This window comes from Trypanosoma cruzi, genomic scaffold, assembly GCF_000209065.1.
Source record: "Trypanosoma cruzi strain CL Brener 1047053517109 genomic scaffold, whole genome shotgun sequence".
NCBI classification, from domain to species: Eukaryota; Euglenozoa; class Kinetoplastea; order Trypanosomatida; family Trypanosomatidae; genus Trypanosoma; species Trypanosoma cruzi.
In genome coordinates, this window is record NW_001849476.1 from 87,301 (window position 1) to 111,629 (window position 24,329).

At 55.1% G+C, this 24,329-nt stretch overlaps 11 protein-coding genes across 11 annotated transcripts, besides 40 other annotated features; 10 read left to right on the forward strand and 1 right to left on the reverse strand.

Annotated features, from left to right (window-relative positions):
* On the forward strand, nucleotides 1–654 carry Tc00.1047053511395.10 (hypothetical protein, conserved; the record flags this gene model as incomplete). Its single annotated transcript, XM_806007.1, has 1 exon — nucleotides 1–654. A coding segment is annotated over one exon (654 nt), but the record flags the coding sequence as incomplete, so codon positions are not given.
* Nucleotides 1–711: a sequence feature (heterozygous, Esmeraldo-like haplotype).
* Nucleotides 712–860: a sequence feature (areas merged during assembly that could not be assigned to a particular haplotype. This can correspond to areas where the two haplotypes were merged or to regions with more than two copies in the genome that were merged during assembly.).
* Nucleotides 715–738: a microsatellite.
* Nucleotides 861–3,576: a sequence feature (heterozygous, Esmeraldo-like haplotype).
* Nucleotides 1,042–1,075: a microsatellite.
* Tc00.1047053511395.14 (hypothetical protein, conserved) lies at nucleotides 1,117–1,524 on the forward strand (the record flags this gene model as incomplete). Its single annotated transcript, XM_806017.1, has 1 exon — nucleotides 1,117–1,524. The coding sequence occupies one exon, from the start codon at nucleotides 1,117–1,119 to the stop codon at nucleotides 1,522–1,524; it is 408 nt and encodes a 135-aa protein (XP_811110.1).
* Nucleotides 1,181–1,208: a microsatellite.
* Nucleotides 1,578–1,603: a microsatellite.
* Nucleotides 1,778–3,649, forward strand: Tc00.1047053511395.20 (phosphatidylglycerophosphate synthase-like protein, putative; the record flags this gene model as incomplete). Its single annotated transcript, XM_806008.1, has 1 exon — nucleotides 1,778–3,649. One exon carries the CDS (start codon nucleotides 1,778–1,780, stop codon nucleotides 3,647–3,649), a length of 1,872 nt encoding a protein of 623 aa, XP_811101.1.
* Nucleotides 2,636–2,684: a microsatellite.
* Nucleotides 3,577–3,670: a sequence feature (areas merged during assembly that could not be assigned to a particular haplotype. This can correspond to areas where the two haplotypes were merged or to regions with more than two copies in the genome that were merged during assembly.).
* Nucleotides 3,671–4,106: a sequence feature (haploid, non-Esmeraldo-like haplotype).
* Nucleotides 3,676–3,704: a microsatellite.
* Nucleotides 3,799–3,829: a microsatellite.
* Nucleotides 3,883–3,912: a microsatellite.
* Nucleotides 4,019–4,041: a sequence feature (AT_rich).
* Nucleotides 4,086–4,156: a microsatellite.
* Nucleotides 4,107–19,202: a sequence feature (heterozygous, Esmeraldo-like haplotype).
* On the forward strand, nucleotides 4,159–5,280 carry Tc00.1047053511395.30 (protein phosphatase 2A, regulatory subunit B, putative; the record flags this gene model as incomplete). Its single annotated transcript, XM_806009.1, has 1 exon — nucleotides 4,159–5,280. The coding sequence occupies one exon, from the start codon at nucleotides 4,159–4,161 to the stop codon at nucleotides 5,278–5,280; it is 1,122 nt and encodes a 373-aa protein (XP_811102.1).
* Nucleotides 5,303–5,349: a microsatellite.
* Nucleotides 5,480–5,505: a microsatellite.
* Tc00.1047053511395.40 (uncharacterized protein) lies at nucleotides 5,765–7,495 on the forward strand (the record flags this gene model as incomplete). Its single annotated transcript, XM_806010.1, has 1 exon — nucleotides 5,765–7,495. One exon carries the CDS (start codon nucleotides 5,765–5,767, stop codon nucleotides 7,493–7,495), a length of 1,731 nt encoding a protein of 576 aa, XP_811103.1.
* Nucleotides 7,726–7,766: a microsatellite.
* Tc00.1047053511395.50 (hypothetical protein, conserved) lies at nucleotides 7,844–9,607 on the forward strand (the record flags this gene model as incomplete). The annotated part of the gene is made up of 1 exon (XM_806011.1): nucleotides 7,844–9,607. The coding sequence occupies one exon, from the start codon at nucleotides 7,844–7,846 to the stop codon at nucleotides 9,605–9,607; it is 1,764 nt and encodes a 587-aa protein (XP_811104.1).
* Nucleotides 9,772–9,797: a microsatellite.
* Nucleotides 9,863–9,893: a microsatellite.
* On the forward strand, nucleotides 10,267–12,168 carry Tc00.1047053511395.60 (serine/threonine protein kinase, putative; the record flags this gene model as incomplete). The annotated part of the gene is made up of 1 exon (XM_806012.1): nucleotides 10,267–12,168. The coding sequence occupies one exon, from the start codon at nucleotides 10,267–10,269 to the stop codon at nucleotides 12,166–12,168; it is 1,902 nt and encodes a 633-aa protein (XP_811105.1).
* Tc00.1047053511395.70 (hypothetical protein, conserved) lies at nucleotides 12,316–13,170 on the forward strand (the record flags this gene model as incomplete). Its single annotated transcript, XM_806013.1, has 1 exon — nucleotides 12,316–13,170. One exon carries the CDS (start codon nucleotides 12,316–12,318, stop codon nucleotides 13,168–13,170), a length of 855 nt encoding a protein of 284 aa, XP_811106.1.
* Nucleotides 13,399–13,421: a microsatellite.
* On the forward strand, nucleotides 13,708–15,894 carry Tc00.1047053511395.80 (uncharacterized protein; the record flags this gene model as incomplete). The annotated part of the gene is made up of 1 exon (XM_806014.1): nucleotides 13,708–15,894. The coding sequence occupies one exon, from the start codon at nucleotides 13,708–13,710 to the stop codon at nucleotides 15,892–15,894; it is 2,187 nt and encodes a 728-aa protein (XP_811107.1).
* Nucleotides 15,986–16,014: a sequence feature (AT_rich).
* Nucleotides 16,035–16,082: a microsatellite.
* Nucleotides 16,108–16,209: a sequence feature (T-rich).
* Nucleotides 16,333–16,389: a microsatellite.
* Nucleotides 16,800–16,821: a sequence feature (AT_rich).
* Tc00.1047053511395.90 (serine/threonine protein kinase, putative) lies at nucleotides 17,225–18,910 on the forward strand (the record flags this gene model as incomplete). The annotated part of the gene is made up of 1 exon (XM_806015.1): nucleotides 17,225–18,910. One exon carries the CDS (start codon nucleotides 17,225–17,227, stop codon nucleotides 18,908–18,910), a length of 1,686 nt encoding a protein of 561 aa, XP_811108.1.
* Nucleotides 19,052–19,095: a microsatellite.
* Nucleotides 19,105–19,124: a microsatellite.
* Nucleotides 19,203–19,691: a sequence feature (areas merged during assembly that could not be assigned to a particular haplotype. This can correspond to areas where the two haplotypes were merged or to regions with more than two copies in the genome that were merged during assembly.).
* Nucleotides 19,692–20,439: a sequence feature (haploid, Esmeraldo-like haplotype).
* Nucleotides 20,440–20,581: a sequence feature (heterozygous, Esmeraldo-like haplotype).
* Nucleotides 20,571–20,790: a mobile genetic element.
* Nucleotides 20,582–21,595: a sequence feature (areas merged during assembly that could not be assigned to a particular haplotype. This can correspond to areas where the two haplotypes were merged or to regions with more than two copies in the genome that were merged during assembly.).
* Nucleotides 21,170–22,303, reverse strand: Tc00.1047053511395.120 (UDP-Gal or UDP-GlcNAc-dependent glycosyltransferase, putative; the record flags this gene model as incomplete). Its single annotated transcript, XM_806016.1, has 1 exon — nucleotides 21,170–22,303. The coding sequence occupies one exon, from the start codon at nucleotides 22,301–22,303 to the stop codon at nucleotides 21,170–21,172; it is 1,134 nt and encodes a 377-aa protein (XP_811109.1).
* Nucleotides 21,596–21,616: a sequence feature (areas merged during assembly that could not be assigned to a particular haplotype. This can correspond to areas where the two haplotypes were merged or to regions with more than two copies in the genome that were merged during assembly.).
* Nucleotides 21,617–21,835: a sequence feature (areas merged during assembly that could not be assigned to a particular haplotype. This can correspond to areas where the two haplotypes were merged or to regions with more than two copies in the genome that were merged during assembly.).
* Nucleotides 21,836–22,131: a sequence feature (heterozygous, Esmeraldo-like haplotype).
* Nucleotides 22,132–22,954: a sequence feature (areas merged during assembly that could not be assigned to a particular haplotype. This can correspond to areas where the two haplotypes were merged or to regions with more than two copies in the genome that were merged during assembly.).
* Nucleotides 22,955–23,015: a sequence feature (areas merged during assembly that could not be assigned to a particular haplotype. This can correspond to areas where the two haplotypes were merged or to regions with more than two copies in the genome that were merged during assembly.).
* Nucleotides 23,016–24,329: a sequence feature (areas merged during assembly that could not be assigned to a particular haplotype. This can correspond to areas where the two haplotypes were merged or to regions with more than two copies in the genome that were merged during assembly.).

The following is a 24,329-nucleotide window of genomic DNA, read 5'->3' on the forward strand; positions in this document are numbered from 1 at the left end:
CACCGCTCAAAGCCAGAGCGCCTCATAGACTACCCGTACGCGCAGCAACTGTTTGCCTCGGAGCGCTACGTCCTGTCGAGTCTTGGGGCCTCTTCCGCGGCGGAGACGATGCGACATTTCACACCGCTTCTGATGCAGCCGCAAACGCATATGCCCGCGGGCGTGCAAGGCCCATTAGCATCGCTGCTCCTCGGGGGGAAAGGTGGGAATGTCAATCTGGCCGCCCCGCACGCGAACCTGCGCGTGAGCGCCGCTTTTCTGGAAAAAGACATTGCCGCAATGCTTCAACGCATTCAGCAGCAGAAAAAACGCGCCGACCCGCTGTTTGTGATGGCCATAGCGCAGTACGCAGCGGAGTTGTTTGCGAACACCGCTGTTGTGTACCGCACGACAGCTTCACTCACGCACGAGGATGACAGCGCACCGCGCGACTGGCTGCTCACGCAGGCCTTTTGTGCCGATTCAAGCGCACGTCGCGCGACGATTCTTTGTGAATGGGACCTGTCAAGCGCGGCGCGAAAGGCCATTGGCAAAGCTGCCGACCTCAACGGCTGCACGACGCACCCTGTAGAGCTCATGAACGCAGAGCCCGCTCGGAAGCCAAAGGTACCGTCCAAAAGTGCTGCGGCGAGTATGACGCAAGAGGCGAACTAACGAGAGAATAAGAAAAGGCGGCGCTGGAGGCTTTGATGGGTTCAGCGTGGAGGTTAAGAAAGAGAGGGAGGGAGGGAGGGAGGGGTCAGTGTAGCCGGTGAATCTCCTTGCAGCCGCCTTTAGCGTGAGGAGCGGACCCCGTTTGTTTCCCGCCACGCCTATCATTAATAACACTAACAATAAATTTCAAAATAATTTCCCGTTTCATGGGAGGGGAGCGGGGGAAGACTGATGAGAATAAGAGGAACAAGAAGAAGAAAGGAACAGAGGCGGTAATGTGAGGCGTATGTGTGCGTGGATGTGAATTTGTTTCTGCTTTGCGTCCCCATTTCTTTGTGTTTATGAACTGCGTCGAAGCGAACTTTTCCTTCTTTACCGGCACTGCAGGGAGGAGAAAGAAGAAGAGGAGGAGGAGGAGGAGAATTATATTTATTTCTTCTTCAAAAAAAAAAAAAAAGTGGCATGCGTGAAGCCAAAATTGAGTCTTGTGTGCGAGCAGTGCCATCGTTATCGTCGTCGCCCCGCAGTGATGGTGGTGGTGGTGGTGGTGGCGGGTACACAGCAGCCGAGGAGCTCGCCGCGCAGATCGTTGATTGTGCGAGCCTTTTGACATGCGTGAACGCCGAGGATGCCGTACGGTCCATCCAGCCGCTCTCTCCGAGGGGCCGCACCGTGACGGCATGTGTCTCGTGGCACACAACAGCAGCAGCACCAGATGATGTACGCTCCGTGAAGGTGCGCTTCAGTTACAGCGAGGCCTTTACATGCCGCACAAATTCCGGTAGTGATCACGCCTACGAGTCGCTGATGGCATTACTGGTGGCAAACGGCTGCGGTGCCGCGGACGCTGTAAGAGGGCTGGTATTGTGAGGGAGTTGGTGCGATGCAAAGAAGGAGAAAATGAGGCAAAGCAAGGAGACATTTGTGTGTGTGTGTGTGTGTGTGTGTGGTGGTGGTGGCTTCCAGTACCACTAATGTAGCCGCCGAGAGTGATGGCAATGGCAGAGCCCGTGTTGCTGGTGTAACTCTTTTTGCCTCTTTTCCCGCTTCCGTTTTTGATCTGCAATGACGGATGTGTACATTCCAGTGAAGTGTGTTTGTCGTTGTTGTTAGCGTGCTGTCAATGGTCGTTCTTGTCGCGTATCTTCTTGTCCTCGCGGTCGCTGCGTTCGTGACGTTCCGCGTCTTTGGCAGCAACCGCAGCGGGTTGGCGCCGGGGGGCCGTGGCTGCGGCGTCGACTTTTTCTTCCCGGAGGGACGCCAGAGGCGAAGACCACTGGAAGCGCTTCTTCCCTCCGTCGATGCCCAGCAGGCGGAGATGTTGTCATTTCTGCAGGAAACGTGCTGTGCGCTTCCCGTACGTGCGGAGTCGGTGCGCATCCTGCCGAGCCCAAAACATTTTTTTGAGGAGCTGCAGAAACGCGTGCATGCGGCCAAACGCCGTATCATTATTTCCGCCCTTTACATTGGCGATGGCCCACTCGCGCGGCAGTTTGTTGCGTGTCTTGAAGACAAAGTTGCAGAAATGGCGCGGTCGGGGCAGCCGCTTGACGTTTGTCTCCTCCTCGACTACAACCGCATGCACGACCGCCACAACCTCCTCACACTGAAGCAGCTGCTCACCCTCGCCCACAGCACAAGCGGTAGTGCCACCGGAATTGACAACCAGGCGATGGTGCGGGTGCGTTTGTTTCTTTTCCAAACACCATGTCGATGGAACCGACTGTTTGCACCCTTCGGCCGTGCAAAGGAGGCACTTGGCGTACAACACACGAAAATATTCTGCTTTGATGACCGTGACACCATTTTGAGTGGCGCAAACCTCTCGGATGACTACTTCTCTACGCGTATGGACCGTTATGTAGTGATTGAGGACAACGTGCATGTCGCCGCATGGTTCTCAGACCTTGCCCATACTCTTTGCCTTATGTCGCATTGCGTTGTGTGCCATGGGGAGGCTTTGACTGGCCATAATGCTACCAATAGTAATAATAATAATAATAATAATAATAATAATAATAATAGTAATATTGGTGATGTGAATAGCAATAGCCGCAAGATGAGGAACAGGAGCAATGGCTACACGGTACACAAGAAGAGTGAACTGGTTATTCTTCCCAACGCTCTGGGGATTGATCCATCACTGGAGAGCGCCGCCTTTAGTGCGCGGGCCAAGCAGTTGCTGGAGGAGTTTGCCGCCAGAGCTGTGGCAGCATCGGAGTTATTCTCACCGGAGGAGGAGGAGAAGGAAGAGTATGACACATTTCTTTTCCCAACCTTGCAGTTTGCACGAGCAAATATCTTCCATGATTCTCTCGTTGTGCAGCAACTGCTTCACAAGGCCCCGGCATCGACACGTATATTTTTTACCTCGCCTTACCTCAACATGTATGCTCCGTTTGTGGACGAGATGTTGGCCAGTGAAACGAAATATGATTTTATTACGGCAAGCGTCAATACGAACGGGTGGCGTGGGGCAAAAGGCCTTGCGGGGTACATTCCGTACTTTTATCTTCAGCTCGAGCGGGCCTTTTACTTCTTGATGCGGGAGTACGGCTGCTCTGACCGGGTGCGGGTGCGGGAGTTTAGTGTTGATGGACTCACGTTTCACGCGAAGGGCGTGTGGTTTGTCGAGAGCGAAGACGGCACCAGCGAGCACACGGAGATGCCGACCAAAGGTGGCCGCAGCAGGATGCATGCTTCCAGTGACGCCTGCGCCAAAACGCGTGAGGCGGAGGAGAAGGGCATCAAGGCGCCGTACCTCGTCGCGTACGGGAGCACAAATTACGGCTACCGCTCGGTGCATAAAGACGTGGAGGCGGAGGTGTTTCTCTTTACCGCGAACAAAACCCTTCGCGAGGCACTCCGCGACGAACTTCTGTTCATCCTGCATCAGTCGACGCTCGTGACGGAGGAACGTTTTGTGCGTGGCGCGCAAGGCCGTTTTCAGCCCGTTGTCTCGCTGCTCGCACAGATGGGACAAGACTTTTTTTGAGCTGGTGACCACGAGGATCTCCCTTATTTTTTTTTTTTTTTTTTTCTCTTTCTTTACGCATCTTCGGAGAAACACACACACGCACGCACGCACACGTGTATCCGCAGACCGACAAGCTGACAGGCGGCGTGGGGATTTTGTTGTTGTTGTTTTTTTTTTTTTTTTTTTTTTTCCTTTTTTACATGCCCCTCATTTGGATGCGTCGTGTTGTTGGGGGAGGGGACGTCTCCCGCCTCCCTCTCTCTCTCTCTCTCTCTCCCTCTGCTTCCTTACGCCTCTTCATTGCCTTCCATCTCTCACAGGTACTTAGAGCGACGGGGGGTGGAAAACCGTTAGATTAAAAAAGGGAGAAAAAACGAATCCAGAAGGATATTTATATTTATATTTATATAGTTTACAAAAGAATACGAAAAGAAGAATTCAACTGTCGAAATCATATTTATTTATTTATTGATTGATTTCAGTTTATTTTATTATTATTATTTTTTCTTTCTTTTTTCTTTTTTTCGATGCCGGAGACCACACACGTGACGAATGATGCCGCGGTGCCACAGAAGCACATTGTGGAAAAGCCTCATTTAATGGATTTATTCCGCAGCTCGGCTTCCTTTGCAAAAATTATTGCTTATTTGCAGGGATGTTCAGACTCCGTCAATGGGACACCGCGAAGTGCGAGAATGGTGCAGAAGGCATCGGAGCTTCATCCGACAGTCCGCTTCTTCGTCGAGACGTTTTTCCCGCACCTTCACAAGATTGTTGAGGAAGTGCCGCTGCAGGACATGAAAAAACAGCGCTTTGGCAATAGGGCATTCCGTGTCTTTCACGAGCGTCTTGAAGCAGATGTTGGCGGGCTGATGCAGCAGCTGGTGTTAACACTGCCAGCGAGGTCGGGTGAGAGAAGTGAGGAGGAGCAGCGCTGTCTTGCCGTGGAACTGGCAGAGTACATTAAAGACTCCTTTGGTAACAGTACCCGCATCGACTACGGTACGGGACACGAACTGCACTTTTTCGTTGTTATTATGATATGCCTGGAGGAATGCGGTGATGCTGGCGGCACGCTGCAGGCGGAGCCGACGACAATTGTCTCGCTCAACTTCCCACAGCCAGCGCCGGTTCTGGTGGATAAAAGAGACCGTGTTTGCCGACTGCGACAGGGCATGGTGTTCGATGTGTTTGGCGCCTACCTCACCTTCATGCGGCGGCTGCAGAAGCACTACCATCTGGAGCCCGCGGGATCGCACGGGGTGTGGGGGCTTGACGACTATCACCACCTCCCCTTCATATTCGGTGCTGCGCAGCTGATCGGAAAGGAGGTGCCACACAAGACCGACGACAGCGGCAATGGAAAGGGGTACGGCGCCATCCTGCCCAAACACGTCTGTGAGGAAAACGCTGTCCGACTACACGCGGATGAATACTTTTACTTTGCCCAAGTTGCCTGGGTGCGGGAGAATAAGACAGGCCCCTTTTTTGAGCACAGCAGCATGTTGTACAACATCAGTGGCGTGGAAAGCTGGCAGAAGATATATACCGGCATGGTAAAAATGTACGCCGCGGAGGTTTTGTCAAAGTTCAACGTTGTGCAGCATCTCCTGTTCGGCACCCATTTGCCGTGGCCGCCGGATGTGTAGTTGTGGGCTCTTTTTACCCTCCTTTTTTTTTTTTTCCTTCTTTCTTTCTTGTTTTTTTTTTTTTTTTTTAGTTGCCGTTTGTTTTGGTTCTTGATGTCTCTCTGAAATGTGCGCATTTTCTTCTCTCCCCCACCCGCAGGGAGGTGTGGGTGGTGTTGTTGTTCCTCCCCCCCCTGATGCTGCGGGTGCTCTGCTCCTCTTTTTCTTTTTTTTTTTTTTCTTTTTGCCGCGGCCATGTGGAGGGTGTTATCCCCCCGGCTGAGGTGCGTGGACCGGGTGGAATACGGCGACTGTAGCGCAGCACACATCATCTTTTATTTGTTGCAACAGCCGATACCGGGCTGTTGGCTGCCATCCATTTCTATTCTCGTGGCGCTGGTGATTATTATTGCGCCAATAGAGAGAGAGGGGGGGGGGAAGGATAGAGGGAGAGAGAAGGTAGAAAAAATAATAATAAAAGGAATTTTCTTAACGGGGTGTGTGCATGACGTCCGTCTACCGTGATCCCGTCTCGCAGCTGGCCATCGTGCCACCGGAGGCGATGGAGCGTGAGGCTCGCGACGCCCTTCACCGCCTGTTGTCGCTCTCATTGAACGGCAATGGAGTTATCCCCGTCATTGTTTACTACGCACACGTCACACGACGCACGCGGCGCGGCAAAAGTATTCCATGTTACCTGCTTCTTTCGCGCAGCCACTGGTACATCTTCAAGCCTTGCGGGAAGATTTCACGCTGTTGCCGCATCGATTGCATCGCCAAAGTGATTATCTGCCGTGACAATTACGTTGTCTGGAAGATCTTGGAGGGGCGAGATGTTGTGATGCGCTTAGGTGACGCTAAAGAGATAGCCTTTGTAACAAACATCTTGCGCATCCTCAGCGTCTCTGTTGATGGTCGTCATCTCCTTGTGGTGGAGAATAACGGGGAGGACCACACGAAGCTCCATGGGGCGGACAAGCCACAGCTTGAGCGAACGGGAAATGAAGAGGGTGAGTGGCCGCTGCCTGTCGTATCAGCTGTTGAGGCACAGCAGCAGTGCACCGTGGAGAACTTCTTGGTGATGATGCCACCACCACCGTCGTCACAGCCGTCGCAGTCAAAGTCGGAGTTGGACGCGGAGGGCACATGGCGGAATTCACGTGTAAAAGACATTATAAGTTACATGGACGGCCACGTGGAGATTCCTCCCGTGCCTGTTGCTCCGGAGGCCGTTGTCGCTCACGCCGGTGAGAGTTATTCTAACGCGGGCTTCTCCGACGCGCGGCGGGCGGAGGCCGTGATTCCGCCGTCCGTGAACTCACCGACAGCTCCCTCCACGGCGGTTCCTTCAACGATACGACGTATTCAGCCGGTGTCGAACGGCAACACGGAAAAGCAGCAGCTGATTTCACCCTCGCCACACGACTCATCCGGGGAATTCATGCAGGAGGCTGTTGCGTCACGCCCTCCACCACCAGCCCTGCCGCCGCCTTTCATACACCTGCTGGATACAGAAGGTGGTGGTAGCCCGGAAGTACGGTTGGCATTAGAGAAGCTGCGCTATATGGAGAGCCGCGTCACCTCCTTGGAGCGTGAGAATGCATCGCTGCGACGATCTCGGGCACACGGTGACCTGGAGTCTCAGCCCCCGCAACGAACCCTCAAGGAGGCAAACGACTCTCTCCGAACGCCATCCCCGCTGCCTTCAAGCTCTTTTATCCGTCTGGCCCCACCGCCTCGCATTTCATCGCAACAGGAAAATTTCAGCGCAAGTGCCGCCGATTTTGAGCGGTGCGTTGCAGCTAAGACAGTTGAGGAACGTCTTTTGCTGCGTGGCTATGAGATAGAGCTCAAACTCCAGCAGGTGTCGTCGTACATGCAAGCCGCCGACGCGCAGCACCTGACGCACGTGACTAGCCTGCAGGAGGACTTGTTGCACCTTCTGCGGGCACAGCGGGCTGACGAAGAGCTGGGAATGACAAAACGGAAAGGACCCAACAGCGTTGATATTTCGAGACCCAAGGCCCAAACAACAAGCCGCGATTTGCTGGACGAGGATGACAATGTTGATAACGAGGAAAAAGAGGAAGAGGGTGTTGGGCTAGACGATTACGATGTGTGGGCGGCGACGGATGAAGGGAAAGAATGGTACAACGATTACTTTGGCGAGCATCTAGCCGCATGCAGGGGAAAAATGGTGCGGAATGCCTTTAGACACACTAAAACATATTTGTGAGGCATGACGGGTGTTGTTTTTGTCATCATTATTTGTCTCCGATGCATCGTTCATAATTATCCAGTGGATTGGCTTAATTTTTTACATGCAATTGTTTCTATTTTATAAACTCCGCATTTTATTTGGGATTTCATGTGAACATTTAATACCCACATTCATATCTGTTTGCACTCACCCACCCTCTCCTCCCATATATATGTATATGGTGGATTGTTTTAAGAACTCTTTCTTTGTTGTTGTTGTTGTTGTTGTTGTTGTTGTTGTTGTTGTTTCTTCTCTCTCTATCCGCATTATCAACGCCCGTCACGGAGCCAGAAAGATTAGACAGACGGAGTGGGCGCGGGAGCGATGCCGCTTAAATTTGCCCCGAAAGCTTTAAACCCTGAAGATTCGATGCGGCTTGCGGTTGTCCACATGCTGCGGCATGATAACGCTGTCATTCTACAAACGTTTACCGGCAACCGCGGCAGCAGTGCGACTCGTCACGGAAGGCTGCTGCGATTTATGCCGCATTTTCCGTTTTGCCCAACAGAAAAGACAGGAGAGACGGCAGAAGAGGCGCCGCATCTTGTGGAAATAGCGCCGTTGCAACTGCCGTACTGGGCACGCGGATCCTCAAGGGAGACTATGTGGCCTGCGGCTCGGACACCGGAGGCGGTACATCCGTCACCACCACATTTCCCGCATTTTCTTGCGGAGAGGTCGTCTTCTTTGTTCGTCTCCATCTCGCTGCCACATTTTGACCTGCCGCTTGTATTTGCATCGCCGCGTCGTGAGCAGCGATGCTCGCGGGATTGCCGGGCTGAGTGGTTACCTCGGGCAGTGATGGACAGAGATGTCGCTGCGACGTGGGACGAGATGCTGTCGGCGTTCTGCGCTGCGTGGAGCGCCGCGGTGCGAATAGAAAAAACTCCATTCGCGTTGCTTCCGCCGTCGCTCTCGCATCCGCTTCTGGCGGAGCAGCCGCTGGGAGAGGGACGTGTGCCGCTTCAGGACGAGCCGGCAGCGTCATTTCGTCTGGATCCCATCGTCGTTCCACGCCGCAAGTTGGACCGACAACGAAGTGAACGCATGCTTCCACCCATTCTGGCGGTTGATGTTGCGGGCAAATGGAACGACACTCCGTCGGTATTCAAATCACAGGAGGCCGCCCTGCAGCGTCGGTTTCTCGCAGTGGCACGGACGCTGGAACGCACAACAGCTGCGCCGTCTCGCCCGTTGATTGTGGCGTCAGTTGAAACGCCTCTGACAAGCGATGCCGCAGGCGAGTGTGAGCGTCTCGAGTTGGCCAGTGTTGTCGTCCCCCCGTTTATGTGCACACAGAGAATGAAGGCTGGACGCCCGTGGCGAGAGGGGGGCCACGCTGGCGGGCGGGACACTCTCGTGCAAGAACATTCTGAATCGCTCTTTTCACGAATGCCTCCCTGCATGACGCGCGCCACGGAGCTGCGATTTCCCGACGGGAAACACATGCGGCAGACCTTGACGCTGCGGAATACCGCAAAGGAACGTCTGGAAAAATTATGTGGTTTGCGTCCACCCCGACGTCATCGACAAAAAATGGCTGAATGCTTTTCTACGAGCAAATTCTCCATTGCGCGAAGTCGTGAACTCGCCGCCGCTGCACTGTTACCCTCAACGGTGCTGTCAGCCGCATCGCGCGTGAAGCCGCCGCATTGCTCTGAGAGGAAGAGGAGGCGTGGAGATGTTCCTCCGCCACCGCCACCACTGCAACTGTTGCCACATGTGCGCGCTACAGCCGTCTTTGCCTTTTCCTCGTGGCAGCCATTAACATTGGAGGAGGAGGAGGAGGAAAACAATGACACCTGCTGCGAGGAAGAATTAAAGATTGCTCCCTGGCGTGTGTTTCCGCGAGAAGTCGAACTGCAAAGCTTCCAGCAGCTGCTTGAGCGTAGGATAGAGCGGAATGGCAAAGCGATGCGTGTGGGGAATGACGATGAGGAGGAGAAGTGGTACCATGCCGCCTTTGTGCATGACGTTAATACCATGCCGCTGCCGTACAGGGAGGTTTCTGATCTTGTTGAAGATGCGAGGTTACATTACTGTTATCGGCTGGCGCTGCATCGAGAAAAGCGGCGTCTTGGCCTTTGATATTTTGTCTAACGGTGTACTTGCGCTCGTGTCGCGATTGAGAGCGTGTGTGTGTGTGTGTCTTTTTTGTTTTTTTTTTTTTTCGTAGTTTTTTTGCTTACCACAGAGAGAAATAAAGGGGTTGGAGAAGGAGAGGAAAAAGGAGGAATGTGTTGATGAAATACTTTTTTTTTTTTTTTTTTTTTTTTTTATGCGGGGGCTGTTGTCGTTATCTCTTGTACAGAGACAGAAACAGATACAGAATGACAGAAAGACGTGTGTGTGTGTGTGTGTGTGTGTGTGTGTGGAAATAGATCTGACGCTTTTCTCCCTTCTTTCTCCTTGTGTGGATGGAGTGGATGCCGCGGCTCACGTGCAAACTGACCTCTTGTGGAATGGCGAGGTTAATTTCTCTTTTTTTTTCTTCCCATTTCCTTTTTTCTCCCTGTTGTTGAAGTGCGGGTGTGAGTTTGTTCTGTAAAATATTGCTGGACGAAAAAAGAACAAAAGCCCAGAAGGTTGCAGCGGTGGGAGGGGGGGAGGGGGGGGACGAGGAATTATTCCCGGAAGAAGAAACAAAAGAAGGGCGTGTGGGGGCACTTTGCGTGCATGCAACGTGACTGCGGGGACCTCTTGGTAGGAATCACGGTTTTTTTCCCCTCCCCACCCAACACGGCGGCATGCTGAATGAATACCGCATTCTGGAGAAAATGGCGACGGGGAGCTTTGGGGTCGTTTTCAAGGTTCGCCGCGTGGCGGACAACGAGGTTCTTGTCATGAAGCGTATCTCCCTCACTGAGATGGACGTGAAGCAGCGCAGGGAGGCGGCGCAGGAGATACGAGTGATGAGCTGCCTGCACCACCCCTTCATCGTCGCACAGCGAGATGCGTTTCTCTTCAAAGACAGTCTTTGCATCGTGATGGATTACTACGACGGCGGCGATCTTGCGGCCCTCATCACACGGCAGCGCGAGAAGGACGAGTACCTGCCGATGGGACAAGTGATGGTGTGGTTTGCTGGAATAAACCTGGCGATGCACTACCTGCACGCCCAGGGCATCGTCCACCGTGACCTCAAGACCCAGAATCTCTTCCTGAAGTCGAACAGAAGGGAGGTGGCCGTGGGTGATTTTGGCGTAGCGGAGTTTGTAGGTAAGGCGGAGTTTAGTAAAACGAAGAGTCCTTTTTCGTCACCACTGTTGCCCGCCTCGCAACACTTTCTTGCGAAGCGGCGCGACGGTGAACTTATTGGGGACGTCAGCACATGCGATAGTGCCGATGATATTATGAACGGCCCTTTGATTGGGGCGGTACGGGGGACGTTGCTGTACATGGCGCCGGAGGTGCTTGAGAGTGGCGTTTGTAGTCCCAGCTCAGATGTCTGGTCGCTTGGGTGTATATTCTACGAACTGCTGAGTCTTCGTCACCCATTTGAGTCGCGCGACTTTGCAACTCTGATGATGCGGGTGATGGCGGGGGCACGGCAGCCACCGCCAGGGCACTACCCTCCCGAGGTTGTGCAGTTACTTGACCGAATGCTCTCCCTGGACGCGGCGAATCGGCCAAGTTGCGAAGAAATCCTTCGCGCCCCTATTATGAAAGCCTACTTGCAGCAAATTATTCTTCAACGGGCGTCATGTGAGCCAACCGAGTTGGAAGCTGAGCGCACATGGGAAGCACAAATGCAAAGGCTTTGTATTTGCGAAAATGCCTCTTCCCCGCGTTTACCTTATCCCTCGGAAAAATGCCCAACGATGTCGCCATCGCAGGAACGTGCGCTGGTGGAGCAAATCACCGCCGCATCGCCGCGGACAGAAATGCCGTTGTCGCCAGGCACTTCAACATTTGGTGAAGACGCCAGCCCAATGCGGCTGCACCCGGACCATGCTCATACTGCGCAGTCGCTTTCCAAGGACGGTAGTTTCACAGTGGGAAGGAGAAAGGATGACGATGGTGATGGTGACGGTCACCTTTGTCCCACATGGAGGTCAGGCGACGGCAACGTGGATGACATGCGTCATATGCCGCTGGAACTTATTGAAGAGGAAGTGGCGCGCTACCGACGACTAGTGCAGAGCGAGATGCGGGAGCAAAAGCGACAGCGAGATGCCGAGGTGCATAAAAGACGGTTTGGTGGAGACTGCACACCCACAGCGCATTATTACAACAGCCTCGCACGGGTGAGCCATGTGGCCACCACAGCCTCTACTAACCCTCACTCACATAAGAAGGGAAAGAGCAACGGGCCTTCGCTTTCATCGTCGCCGCCGCCCCTGCCTTCTCATGGCTGGAAAAATGCGAACAGCTTCAATGGCGCTGCGGCAAAGTGGCCACCAGGAAGTCTTGAGGCCTCATTGGCGGCGCGGCGGCGGCAACGTATTGAGATGGCGATAGGAACTTTAGGTGATGACGTGTTTTCTTCCGTGTACAACTATTACAGAAGCGTAGAGGTGGCGGAGCGGGATGTGTCGTTAGTAATGCAGATGGTGCCAAATCGCAACTGGTGGCACGTGTTGCCTTTAGTTGAGGAGGTTGTTGTCATTGAGCGTCTGCTGGAACGTCTAGAGGCAACCGGTACTTGATGGTCGTTGTGTCTTATGGCGGATGTTTCACTCGCAGACCTTCTTCTTTCTTCGTGCGCGTGTCCCTTATATATCCTTAAGAAAGGGGGGAGGCTGAGTGAGTGATGGGAGGAGGGAGCCGACTGGGAATAATGAACCCCTCGCCCCATGCCAATTTCTTTTGTGTTTGTTCCCAGTGATGCTTGCACGAAGTCAGTCTTTTTTTTTTTTCTTTGTGTGTGTGTTTGTTTCTCTCTGCCTGTGATTGATTTCCGTTACTGGTGGCTGTGGTGTGTCTGTTGCGGCGCTGATGCCGCCCGCATGCGTCTGTGTGCTGCATCTTTGCTGGAGTCGTTGTTTTATTTCCCTCCTTCCCACTTTATTGAGCGTAGTGCACTGGAGTTTTCGGTTTTTGGGGAGATGACGGACTTTGCCGCATTCCGCGAGTTCCAGGCGCGCTCTTCCATCATCGCGGAGAGGGAGCGCGCTGTCGACCTCCGCCGCAAGCTCCTGCAGGAGCTCACGCAAAACGTCCAGCAGCTCACAGAGGAATGCAAGCGGCGGGACGAGCAGCTGCAGCAGGAGCGTCTCCGCTTCGCTCAGCGCAAGGCCGCGCAGGATGAAAAGGTGAATGCGAAGGAGGCGCAGGGGCAGGCGCAGCGCGAGCGTGTCGCCGCGTTGGATGTCGAGGAGACACGTCTGCGCACGGCCATTGCGGAGCGTGAGGAAGAGATGCAGCGGGTGCACGAGGAATTGGCGCAGCGGCAGTCGCTGACCTCAAAGCTGCGGGAGGCAAAGGAGGGACTCACGAACCTCAAATGTCAACTGGAGGAGTGGGACGCGAAGGTGATGAAGTTAGAGACACGCATTGCGAAGATGGAAATGGTCGTAGAGAAGCGGCACAACGTCATTGCGGAGCGGCTGCCAAAATACGACATGCCGCGTATAGAAGCAGATCGCGGAAACAATCTTGAGGAAACTGCGGGTGAGAGTATTCTTCTCATCGATGAGTTTAATCCGTGAGATCGAGAGAGAATGAGAAGAAAAAAAAAAAAAGAAGGAGGGAGCGGGTGTTCGTCAGATTTTACTTCTTGTTTTTTTTTTTATGAAAGTTACGCGCGTCTTGCTTAGAAATGTATACATGCATACATATTTGCATATATAATTAGAAGTTATTGTACGTACATTGGACTCATGAGGCATTTTTTTTTTAGATCTATTTGTTTATATTGCAGAGTGTCTCTCTCCCTCTGTGTGTGTGTGTGTGTGTGTGTCGCCACGCAATCGGGAATGGACGGTGTTCAAGATGGGGTGGGGTGCATTTGTTTTGCCTTTGACCTCAATATCGCCTGCATATCCATTCTCACTCAGTTCTTGACTCTTATCATGCCTCTTGCCTCTCAATATTACCCGTTCCCCCTCTCAATGCCACAAGGTCTGTGGGCGGTACAGCGCCGGGCTGCGGCGTGTCAATTTTAATTAGCAGCAGACAAAAAAAAAAAAAAAGGAAAAGGAAGGCAGAGGGAGAAGAGACAAGCGGTCTCGTTCCGGCTACCGACGATGGCGAGGCCCGAGGAGGATGAGCCACCGCCGTTGGGTCCCAGCGTCTTTGCGGTGACGGTGCTACCGGACGACATGCCTGGCGTGTTTCAATTGCGCCTCGTTGACAACCGTGGGGACCACACGACGATCGTCGCCCAAGTGCAGCGACGCTGGCAGGATTTTGTGCAGCTCGACCAGCTGGTGCGGTCCATGGCGCCGAAGTTTGACGCGCCACCGCCCGATGCGTGGAAACGCTCCTCGCAGGAGAAGGATACGGACGAAAAGGGAAAAGGGAGACAGAAGCAGCAGCAGGAGTACATGCAGGAATACCTTTCCACGGCCATCGCCTTCCCCACGCTGAGCCTCCTGAAGGATTTACAGAACTTTATCGGCTACAGTGATTTTGTGCGGCAGGTACGGCAGCAAGTTGCGGATCGTCAGACGACATCCGTCAAACTGCGCCACGTGTCGCCGTCTTCTCCATCCCTCCCCGTCGCGGTGTCAAAGAAATCACCAAACCGCCGTCTTCTCTCCTCACCCACATCCGATGGCGATGGCGGTGCCAGCAAAATGGATGGCCGCATTAACAAAAGGGATGTTACTGACGATGCGAAGAGGGCAGAAAATAAACCCGAGCACAGCGATCGCTACTTTCTGCCGCCAGAGGGACATCACATGCTAGAGGAATGTTTCCGCATCATGGACGCTGGTGCCGCCGGGTATATCACGCCAGAGGACATGAAAGAGTTCTTCATGTGCGTCGATGCGGGCGGTGGTGACATTCTTCGACTGGGGAAGGATGAAGCATGTAACTGTGAGCACTTTGTCGCCACCGTTGAACGTGCGCTGTGCAATGGGGGGCCCACGCACACCGTTGAGGAGTGGGTGGATCGCTACTGGCTGTTGCAGTATCGCAAAATTTTCATGGCCGTTGCCGGGCTTCTCAGCTGGAGAGGCGAGGCGACGCCACCCGACTTCGAGCCAACCCATCCGTTTGACAAGTTCGAGCTTGCCTCCCTGATGTATATTCTCACCGAGGCCGGCCTACGCCTTGTGAGTGCAGAGGAGGTGGTGAATTGGGTGCGCTGCGGAAGACATCAACGAGGCTGCGCCCTCACGATGGAGGAGTTATCCGCCCTGTTAGACACGTTGACAAAGGCAGTGCCCTTCTCCGAGGTGTGGCTCGCCCTCATGCCCCACCACGGCAGCCAGCAAAAGATACTGCGGATCACCGCGACATACGCCTCTGTTGCTGACAACACGGTGGTGGAAGAGATACGCGAGCTTGTCATACAACTGCGGCGGGCGGCACCAACAGAAGAATTGTGCGTCAATTGCCACCGCCTCGAGGAAAGTCTTCAGCAGCAGGCCGCGCGGCTTACGGAGTCCGAGGCGGCGCGAGAGAATCTGCTGGTCCATGTGCGTTACTTAGAAAAGCGTCTGGAGGAGCGGCAGGAGGCCCTCGCGCAGCTGCAGCAGGAGTACCAGCACGCGCAGACGTTGTTAGACGATGCCGAACTTCGTGACGTGGAGTTGAGCGTAGCAGCGGAAGATGCGAGGCGAGATTGCTTGGCAAATGCGCCCAGAGGCGAGGCGGGGTCCAGTCTCGTTGCCGCTTCGCCTCCCCTCCTACAACTCATGCCGTGCGGTAGCGTCGCCCAGCACGCCGCACCTCTGATGCCGTCTTGTTCGAACTCTCCGCCGCCCATTTTGAGCATCTGTGGGGCTGTTACGTATACGCTCCCAGAAGAGTTGTCGCTGCCGTCCGAATGGAGCGTGGATGTTTTTTGGTGCGACACGACATGCGGCAGCCGAAACAAAACAGAGCGACTTGTCTTCCGTGACGCCGATGGGCAACGTAGTTGCGCCTTTCTCTTCAAGAACAACGAGTTGCACGTCATGGCGCAGCGAAAGGGGACGACGAGTGACGATAACGACGCATCATCGTTCCGCCTCGCTCCACGGCGTTGGTACCGCCTGCGTTGTTTCCTCGATTGGCGGGAGAAAATTTTTTCCGTGACGCTCGTGGAAGGCGGCGGCGGGAATAATGCGGGGTGTTTGAAGAAGACGGTGCCGCCGTTGTTGTCATGCGGGCCATTCGCGATGGTGGATGAGCATGTGCGTGGTGTCACCGTTGTGGATATATTTCCGCGGACGGTGCTGTTGGTGAGTTACTGCAACTTCTTTCTGCGTTACTTTGGCTGACGAAAAGAAGAAGGAGACGAAGAGAAGAGGGGCTGAGAGAAAAGAGGGTGCGGGTGAATGAGTGATGGTGGCGGCATGCCGACTGGTGGGCATAATTTAATTTATTTTATTATTTATTTTGTTGTTGTTACATCTTTACATGTTTGTGTCTGTCTGTCTGTGTGTGTGTGTGTGTGTGTGTGTGTGTGACCTCCGTCTTTGCGTATGCCTCGTTTTTTGTTTGTTTGTTTGGTTTTGTTTTGGTTTTTGTTTTGTTTCATTCTTCTCGTGTCCCTTTTTGTTTTTTTTTTTTTTTGTTTTTTTTGTTTTTTTGTTACGCCAACAAAAAAGGGGCTGAAGGAGAGGGAGCACAGGCTTTCCGGTTGACAGCATCACGGTGAATCATAGTTGTTAGTAGCGGCAGGAGAGGAGGGAAAGTAAAACATATTTATTTACATCATATATATATATACATAATATATATATATATACTTCCGTGTATACATACATACATATCAGAAACAAAGGGGCGAGAGTGGCGTGTCCGTGAGGGGAAGAGGTGACGTGGCACCCTGACATCACTTGTGTGTTGTTTCTGTTCTCCGCTTCCTTCACGGGGAGGGGTTCTGCCGCCGCCTTTATTTGTTATTGTTGTTTTTTCATCACCGTTTGAATTTCTCCCATTTGTGGGTGGGTGTTGCTTTCGCCCCCTCTGCACGTCTTGTTGGATCGTTCCGAAGAGACAACTGAGAGGGGCGGGAGAGAGAGAGAGAGACGAAATCAGCCGAAAAGGACGGACTGACTGACTGGCGGTGGTAGTGGAGAAGGAAATAAGTACACATTCACCGCTGCACGCCGTGTGAAGGAATTGGAAGCGCTTGGCACGCCACCCGGGCGAGGCAGACACACGCAGGCGTAGTAGCATCATTATTATTATTTATTATTATTGCACCGTTCATTTACCACGCGGATACGCCGCATATTCTTTTTCCCTTTCCCCCCTCCACGAGACCGAATCTGACGTGTGGGCGACGACGCGCGTGATCGCTGGCGGACACGCAAATCCAAACAAGAAGGCGTTGTAGTGAAACAAAGGAGTGAGAGTAAAAGAGAGGGAAATAGAGAGGGGGGGAGACGGTGTATATATACATATATATTGCGTGAAGAGTAAAGTAAAGGAACGAAAAGAGGGAGTAGCATCCATCCATTCACCTCTATACGACTATTTACAGATATTAGAGATACATTCTTGCATTGCATTACGGTCGATCAGGCAGGCCACTGCCGTTGCCACACGGAAGGAAGGAAGAAGAAGAAATAAAAACGAGGCGAGGAGGAATAAGCCGTGAGGATGGGCATGGATCACTACAGGATTGTAAAACAACTGGGCGGGACGACGGCGACGTACCTGGCTGTAGACAAGCAAGATGAGGGAAAGAAGGTGGTCATCAAGCGTTTGATGGATGGAACACAAGGCGTGCAGGAGTTGAACGTGTCGTTGCGGGTGCAGCACCCAAATATCATACCTTTTTTGGAGTCGTTCGTGCACGACAGGGCGCTCTACGTTGTGCTCGCGTACGCAGAGGGCGGTGACCTCGAGGCATACTTGGAGGAACTGCAGCGTGAGAAAAAGCCGCTGCAGCAGGTACTTCTGTTGCGTTGGTTTGAGCAACTTCTTCGGGCGTTGCAGTGCTGTCATGGGCAGAATATCATGCACCGGGATGTGAAGCCCAGCAACATCTTCCTCAACGCGGACGCGACGGAATTGTACCTCGGTGACTTTGGTTCCGCCAAGGCGCTTCTGCGCTCCGCCTCGCTGACCTCCACCTTCGTCGGCACACCATTCTGGATTTCGCCGGAGCTGCTGATGGGGACGCCGTACAGCTTCCCCTCCGATGTCTGGTCGCTCGGTTGTGTCTTTTACGAGATGGTGGCGCTGCGGCGGCCGTTTGCCCCAACTAGTTTTGCGAGCCTCGTGCAGCAGATCACGTCGGGTGACATCGCCCCGTTGCCGGCGTCCACTCCGGAGGACATACGCGCCATCGTCGTGTCCATGCTTAACGTGAACCCGGCAAGACGGTGCGGCCTCGAGAAGGCGTTGGAGATGACGGAGCGGGCCATTCATGCCCGCACGTGCGCAGCGGCAAAAAGCGCGACGGAGCGGGTGAGGATTGAGAGGCCCCCGCCGCCGAATATCCCCAGACGCGCCGCGGGGGCGAGTCCAAATAAACACCAGCCACCGCAGCCACCCCGACGGCCGTCCCCAGTGGAGGAGACCTCCCCCACGGAAATTCGTAGAGGCATGATGGATGTGGTGGTGGTGGAGCGGAAACTAGCGGACTGGATTCACGCACGCAACCACGATGTGAACATCATCGAGCGCTACCTCACGAAGTTCCGCCAGTCCGATGAACAGGTCCTGGCAACAACAGCAACCAACTCCTCATTAGTGGACGCCCAGCGCGACCGGCAACGTGATCGAGATCGTGGACGGTGCGTCGCGGTGTCGCCCCCCAAAATAACGACACCTCCGCGCAGGGAGACGCAGGAAGACGACCCCCATTCAAAGCCAGGCCCCGAGCGCGAGGTGCGGGCGCAGGAGGCAACCCAACAGCCAGCGCAGAGCAAACCAGCTGTCCGGCCACGGCGCCGCATTATGAGCACGAAAATTAATGCGGCAAAAAGGGAGCAAAATGGCAATCATGTAAACAGGAACGTGTCACCTTTAGCCCGTGAGCCATCCATCTTGAACAGTCTAAACGGAAATGTTTCTCAGGCATTCAGACGACTCAGGAGCGCCGCGTCGGTGGCACGATGGAATTCCCCTCCCGCGCCGTCCCCACAGCAGGAGGAGGAACGGCAGATGAACCGCGAAAAACGCGAAAGGGAACGTGCAAAAATGCTTGAAATGATTCGGGAACGAAAGGCGAAGGCGATACAAGAACGCAAGGCAAAAGGCAAAAGTGAAGGCCGGGATGCTGTGGCAGTGGAGATCGTCCTGCCCGACAATGTGCGTTATGTTGGAAGCCCGGTTTAAGGGAGAGAAGGATGTACACCCCAGGTGCCCTCTCCGTCCGTAACTTGCGCCGCCATCATCATCAATCACCTGGTTGCAGTCATTATGGATGTTGCTTATGATAGCCAATCGTGATGGCCATTCGCGCCGGATTGGGACTCATTGTTGTTGTGTTTTTGTTGTTGTTTTTATTGTTGTTGCTGTTGACCTCTCCTTTTGTTTGTTTGTTTGTTTGCGTCTTTTTCCTTCACCGCCTCCCGGCGAAAACGGCAACGAAGAAACGAGCAGACACATAAATCTATGTGAATAATATATACATTCACACACGCAACCGCCGACACCGCACAAACACGTACCAAAGATAAGATACAAAACAACCACACACACAAGCATGGCCCCGCGTTTGCGGCACGGGAAGCCAATTCGCTCGCGAGCAGTCCGGGAGTGCGTGTATACGTGTCCTGTCGTGCCGTGCCGTGATTTGCCGCGAAAAAAAAGAGGAAAATGAATAGAAAAAACATTAAACCCAATGAGGCGCCCACGACGACCGACGGGCGCGCAAAAGGCGGCACCGTTTGTGGAAAAGGGGTGGAAGCACGCCCCCGCCCGGATAATGCGCCTGTTTTTCCCCGTTTGCGGTTGTAGCTGCTAAGAAAGCCTTCCCTTACGCACGTCACGCGCCCGAAGCACACAAACAAAAAGGAAAGGCGCATGAAAACACAGGCGCCGCGGAAAATCGCCCCCGCCACGGTACCCTTCGGCCCCGAAGCGGGGATTTGGCGAACAACGAGGTCCCCGCTCCGCCCATTGGACGACAGCACAGTCCTTGGACAGGGCGATGTCGGGACGCTGAACTGCCTTGTCGCTCGGCGTATCTTGTGCACTCACCACCGTTGACGACCTGAAGCACATGCTCAATGCACCGCTGCACAATGGTATCGCCACGGGAGTCTGATGGGATGCTGCGATCCCAAGCCTCCGTATGTGCGTCGACGTCTGCACCCATTAGTTGCGGCCCGTCCGCGCAGAGCAGCCCATCCAATTCCCCGGCTGCCATACTCTTTGTACAGGAGGGAGGGAGACACACCGACAAAGCCTCCAGTTTCATTCCTGCCTCTGAACGGATGGTCGCCTGCGCCAGCTCGATCCCGGCGGCAGGGCCGGTCCCGCTTCCACCCGTGGCCCCTCACAGACAAGAATGGCCACACCGCCGCCTCGACAGGTGCAAGCAGTCCCGCAGTGCTGGAACCCTGGAAGGCTGAAACTAGTGTCCTCTGGGTGGGGAACATCCTCGCCCCACCCATCACACAATAAAATACATTCTCGCCTTGCAACGCCATGCTCAGCGACAGCCGTTTCGCCACAGCGAGGCTGGCAGCGTCCCGCACAGCGCAGGGAGCCGCCGCAAGCCCGCCCCCACCCACGTGTCCACCCGCCGTCTGTTGCTCGCCCGCCCGCGCAGCAGCCGTGAAGATCCCTCCAGCCGGCGGACTCGGCACCACACTCGCCAGCTCGCGGTCGCTCCCACCGCGGCACCTGCCATTGGCGTGCAACCGTCACCCGGCCCGCACACCATCGCGCCGCACCTACTCTTCGCACACGGCTACGCAAGAACACGCACGGGAAAAAGAGAGGAAAGGCCGCATCATCAACAAGCAGGGGGCGTGAGCCATTGGCGTTGCCGCGCCGCAGGGAACGAATCAAGGGGCGGGCGAAGAAGCAAAAATAAAATATATTGAAAACATTTCTTGCCGCCATCAGTTCCCTGATTCCCCTACGTCGTGAGCTTCCCAAAATGCATAAGATAGAGAAGAGTCGTAGAGAAATATATATTCTTATTATCAGGACATATATTGATTTGGGCAGCCAGCTATCCACGCAAACATTCATTTCACAAGCCCATAAAAAAAACACGCTGAACCCCATCCATCCACCAATCGCACAACTAAAAAAAAAAAGGATAATAGCAAAAACAAACCTACATACATCTTTCCTTGGCGGCCCGGCCCACACACGCACATACTCACCACGTGCTCCCAGCAGAAGCGCTCCCGCAGCACAACGCAACGGGCTCCCACTGGCTCCACCACCACGTCCTGCACGCGGGTCAAGGACAGGGAGTGGCACGCTCCGCAGGGGCACGGGGCGGCCGGTGACACATTCCACGTCGTTCGGCCACAGAGCACACAGAACACAAACCAAGACGAAGCAAATAATTAGGATACACATTAATATTTAACTCGCTCAAAAAAAAAAAAGAAACCGCATCTCCTTCAATCTTTAATCACACCAAGGGTATATCACGTCCTCCGAATACTGCCATAGATGGGCAACAGGCGACGTGTCGTTGCCGAAGCGCGCCATCAGTGCTGCGTAGTCGTCCTCCCGTACGTGATGAACACACATCGAGGTAGGCACAACCTGCGAGTGCCCTGTGCGATTGCGGGCGTCATGGAAATGACAATCCAGCACCTTGACGTATACCAGCGGCTTGTAATTCACCACCTTTTCAAGAACCCAAGCAACCATGACGTCTTCGTGCTGAAACCGCAGCAGGGCAAATTCGTCATAGCGTTCCTCGCTGTACGGCAGGTACGCCAGGCGCCGCAGCGGTTTGAACGACACCAACGCCTCCGCCACATCTCTCGACATCGTGTAACACCAGCCCATCATATACGTGCTACCCGGTAAGCCCTTTTTCCCAAAATGGGAGCTACCAATTTGGAACCCCATGTAGACCCCTCGGCGCGGCAGGAGGCGCAGGTGAGCAACGAACAACGGCACACGGAGAAAAATATCGTCATCGCCTTTCGAAATGTACCTCGCGGTCGGAAACAGACGATGAGCAAGGTCAAACCACATGTACGTCTTGCGAGTCGCGCCAATCTCCGCCTCTTCGCTCCACGTGCCACCGCCACCAATTGTTTTGTTTGTCGCCACGCGGCCCTCATTCATCGGCAGCGCGACCACATCCTGCCACTGCGCCGCCTCCTCCAGCAGCGCGGCAGAGTAGTCATAGCCGTGCGACGGGTGCCGCCCAAGAACGTACAGCACGAGCATCGCACCGGTGAAGTCGTTCGCCCTCGTCGCCACACCGGGGAACCGCCAGCACGTCGTCCGCTGCAAGTTGCGTCGTGTTCGCCTCTCTTCGACGTCCGTGGAGGGGATGCCCAGCACAACAAGGTACTCCCGCCGGCTCCACGTGTCCACAACACTGCGTGGGATGTGAGCAAGTGCTGCATCTTCCGCGGCAGTGACGCGCGAGTGGCGGAGGTTGTTGGGCTCCGGCGCCCCATCATCGGCAGCGGTGTCGAACCTGAGGGTCAGAACAGTCGTGGCCACAATGAAGGGAATCAGCAGCACAGTAGCCCGCTTCAGCTTCTGTCTGAGCGTCAGCAGTTTCGGTTTCGCCATGGTCGCTGTTGGTGTGAGAGACTAAGCAATAGAAAAAAAGGGGCGGAGAGAGTGTGGGAGCGGCAGGCGAAAATCAGAAACGCCACGGCCACGCGGCGCCACGCAGCCACGCAAGTGCGCGGAGGCCCGCCAGCCAACCTGCCGCGCCACCCGGATCCGGGACGGTGCGGATGAAGGGGTCAAGGCGGCGGAGCAGCCGGCAGCACGCGCCCCCCCGCCGAGCAACGGCGGAGAGAGGGAGAGGAAGAGAGGCCGCGGAAACAGGGGCAAGCAGCGCCAGGGAAACAGCGAGGGTTGGGGGCAGGGCCGCCGCGGCAGCAAAGTGGGCAGCGCCACAAGCACACAGGAGGCACGGGGGCCCACCGCAAGGGCTCGTCCGGCGCCTGGGGGACGCTGCGCCGCCTCCTCCCGCCATCGCGAGCCCCTCCGCACCCAATCACGCACGCACCGCCGCAGCGGCTCGACGATCCGCAATCAGCGCCCTTCTTTTGCTATTCCTCGTGCCTTCTCAAATAAACCCAACGGCCCGCACGCCGGCCACCGTCGCAGAGCAGCGCCGCCACGCCGCGCGGAGATGCGAGGAAGAGCCCCAGCCCCCGGAGATGGCGCCGCAGTGGGCGGCGCAACCCACAACCACGTTACGCAACCGCCCCGGGCTAGCGCAACACCTCGACAACCCGCGGCCGCCAAGCATCAAGAAAAAAAAAACAAATCGATAAACCGGGCCGTCGACAAATCAGGAAAAGGGAAGAGGAGGCACCTGCCACGAGCATCAACGTTATACCGCATTTGCGAGGGCTTTTGTGCCTTCCCGCCGCGCAGAGGCACTGTTGGAGGCAGTGCCTCCCCAACTCGAGGAACAACTGCGCCAACTTCTTGGTGAAGCACAGATTCCCCACTTCCCAAGCGTCCACTCCATGTTTTTTCCCATGCGCCTGCGGAGCCGGGCAGCGGCGTAGGTGCGGAACAGTCTCCTCGCACAGTTCACGTTGGCCGGTTTTCGCGACGTCCGGTCGATGCCCGTGGCATGCCGTGCGGTGGCGGGCCAGTCCGTCACTGCTGTGGCGCTGAAAGCCGCATGTTGGACGGGGAAATTCGGGCGGTGCGGATTCCATCGGGGTGTCCTCGCCGGGCAGCGTGCGCCTTCTCGGCGGCCTGACCCTCTGGCGTCCTGGAATCGGCGACAGCGGGACGCTGATGCATGGATGTGCGCGTAACATTTTAGGCGCGCAGTGCGCTGTTCCTCGGTGGCATTCTCCTTCTGCGTGGAGGAGAAAGCCGCCCGAGGCAAAGTCACTGTGTGGGATTGGCCTTCTTTCCCTTGTGGTTCAAGCCGTGCGGCGCGTGCATTGTAGCTCCATTTTGGCGTCGTGACATTCTCATTCTCACCATCGGACAGATTGTGCCGGGCGTGGCTGGCCGAGGCTCCGGCACTGCTCGCCCGCCTGTCACATTGAGGGCATTCATGAAGTGTTGTGGCTCCTGGTGCCGGATGTGGCTCTGTTTCGGAGCGTTCGTGTGCGCGTGAATGGGATGGTAGTCCCGCCCTCGTTTGGGCCTTGAATCCACAGGGCGTGCACCGGAACGGGGTGGATGCAGCCAGATCGTCATATCCCCGAGGACGCCTCCTTCGTGACCCGGAGCGGTCCTGCTTGTGGCAGTGTCGGTGACGAAGTCTGAGTCCGGCTTTTTGGTCGGACGACGCCGAGCAGAGACTGCATGGGAATGGCTGCGGCCTGGGCTGCGTAGTCTGTGGCGGAGGTGCGGTCGGCGTGTCGTCTCTCGCTCTCGTCCCCGCTCAAGTGGTGGGTGGTGGTTCCGGTGGTATTCCTCGCCGTCCCAGGTTGCCAGCGGAAGTTGAATTTCCACAGCATCTGGGAGAGCGTAACGCCATGGGCGTTAACCGTGCGCATGACAACAATAGTGCGGCAACTGCAGTGCTTGCCGCACACCGGGCATTCTGCCGGGGCGTTGCACCGTGGCAGGGTGGAGTCCAGCGGGAGAAAAGGTTTCGTGCGAGTTTTTT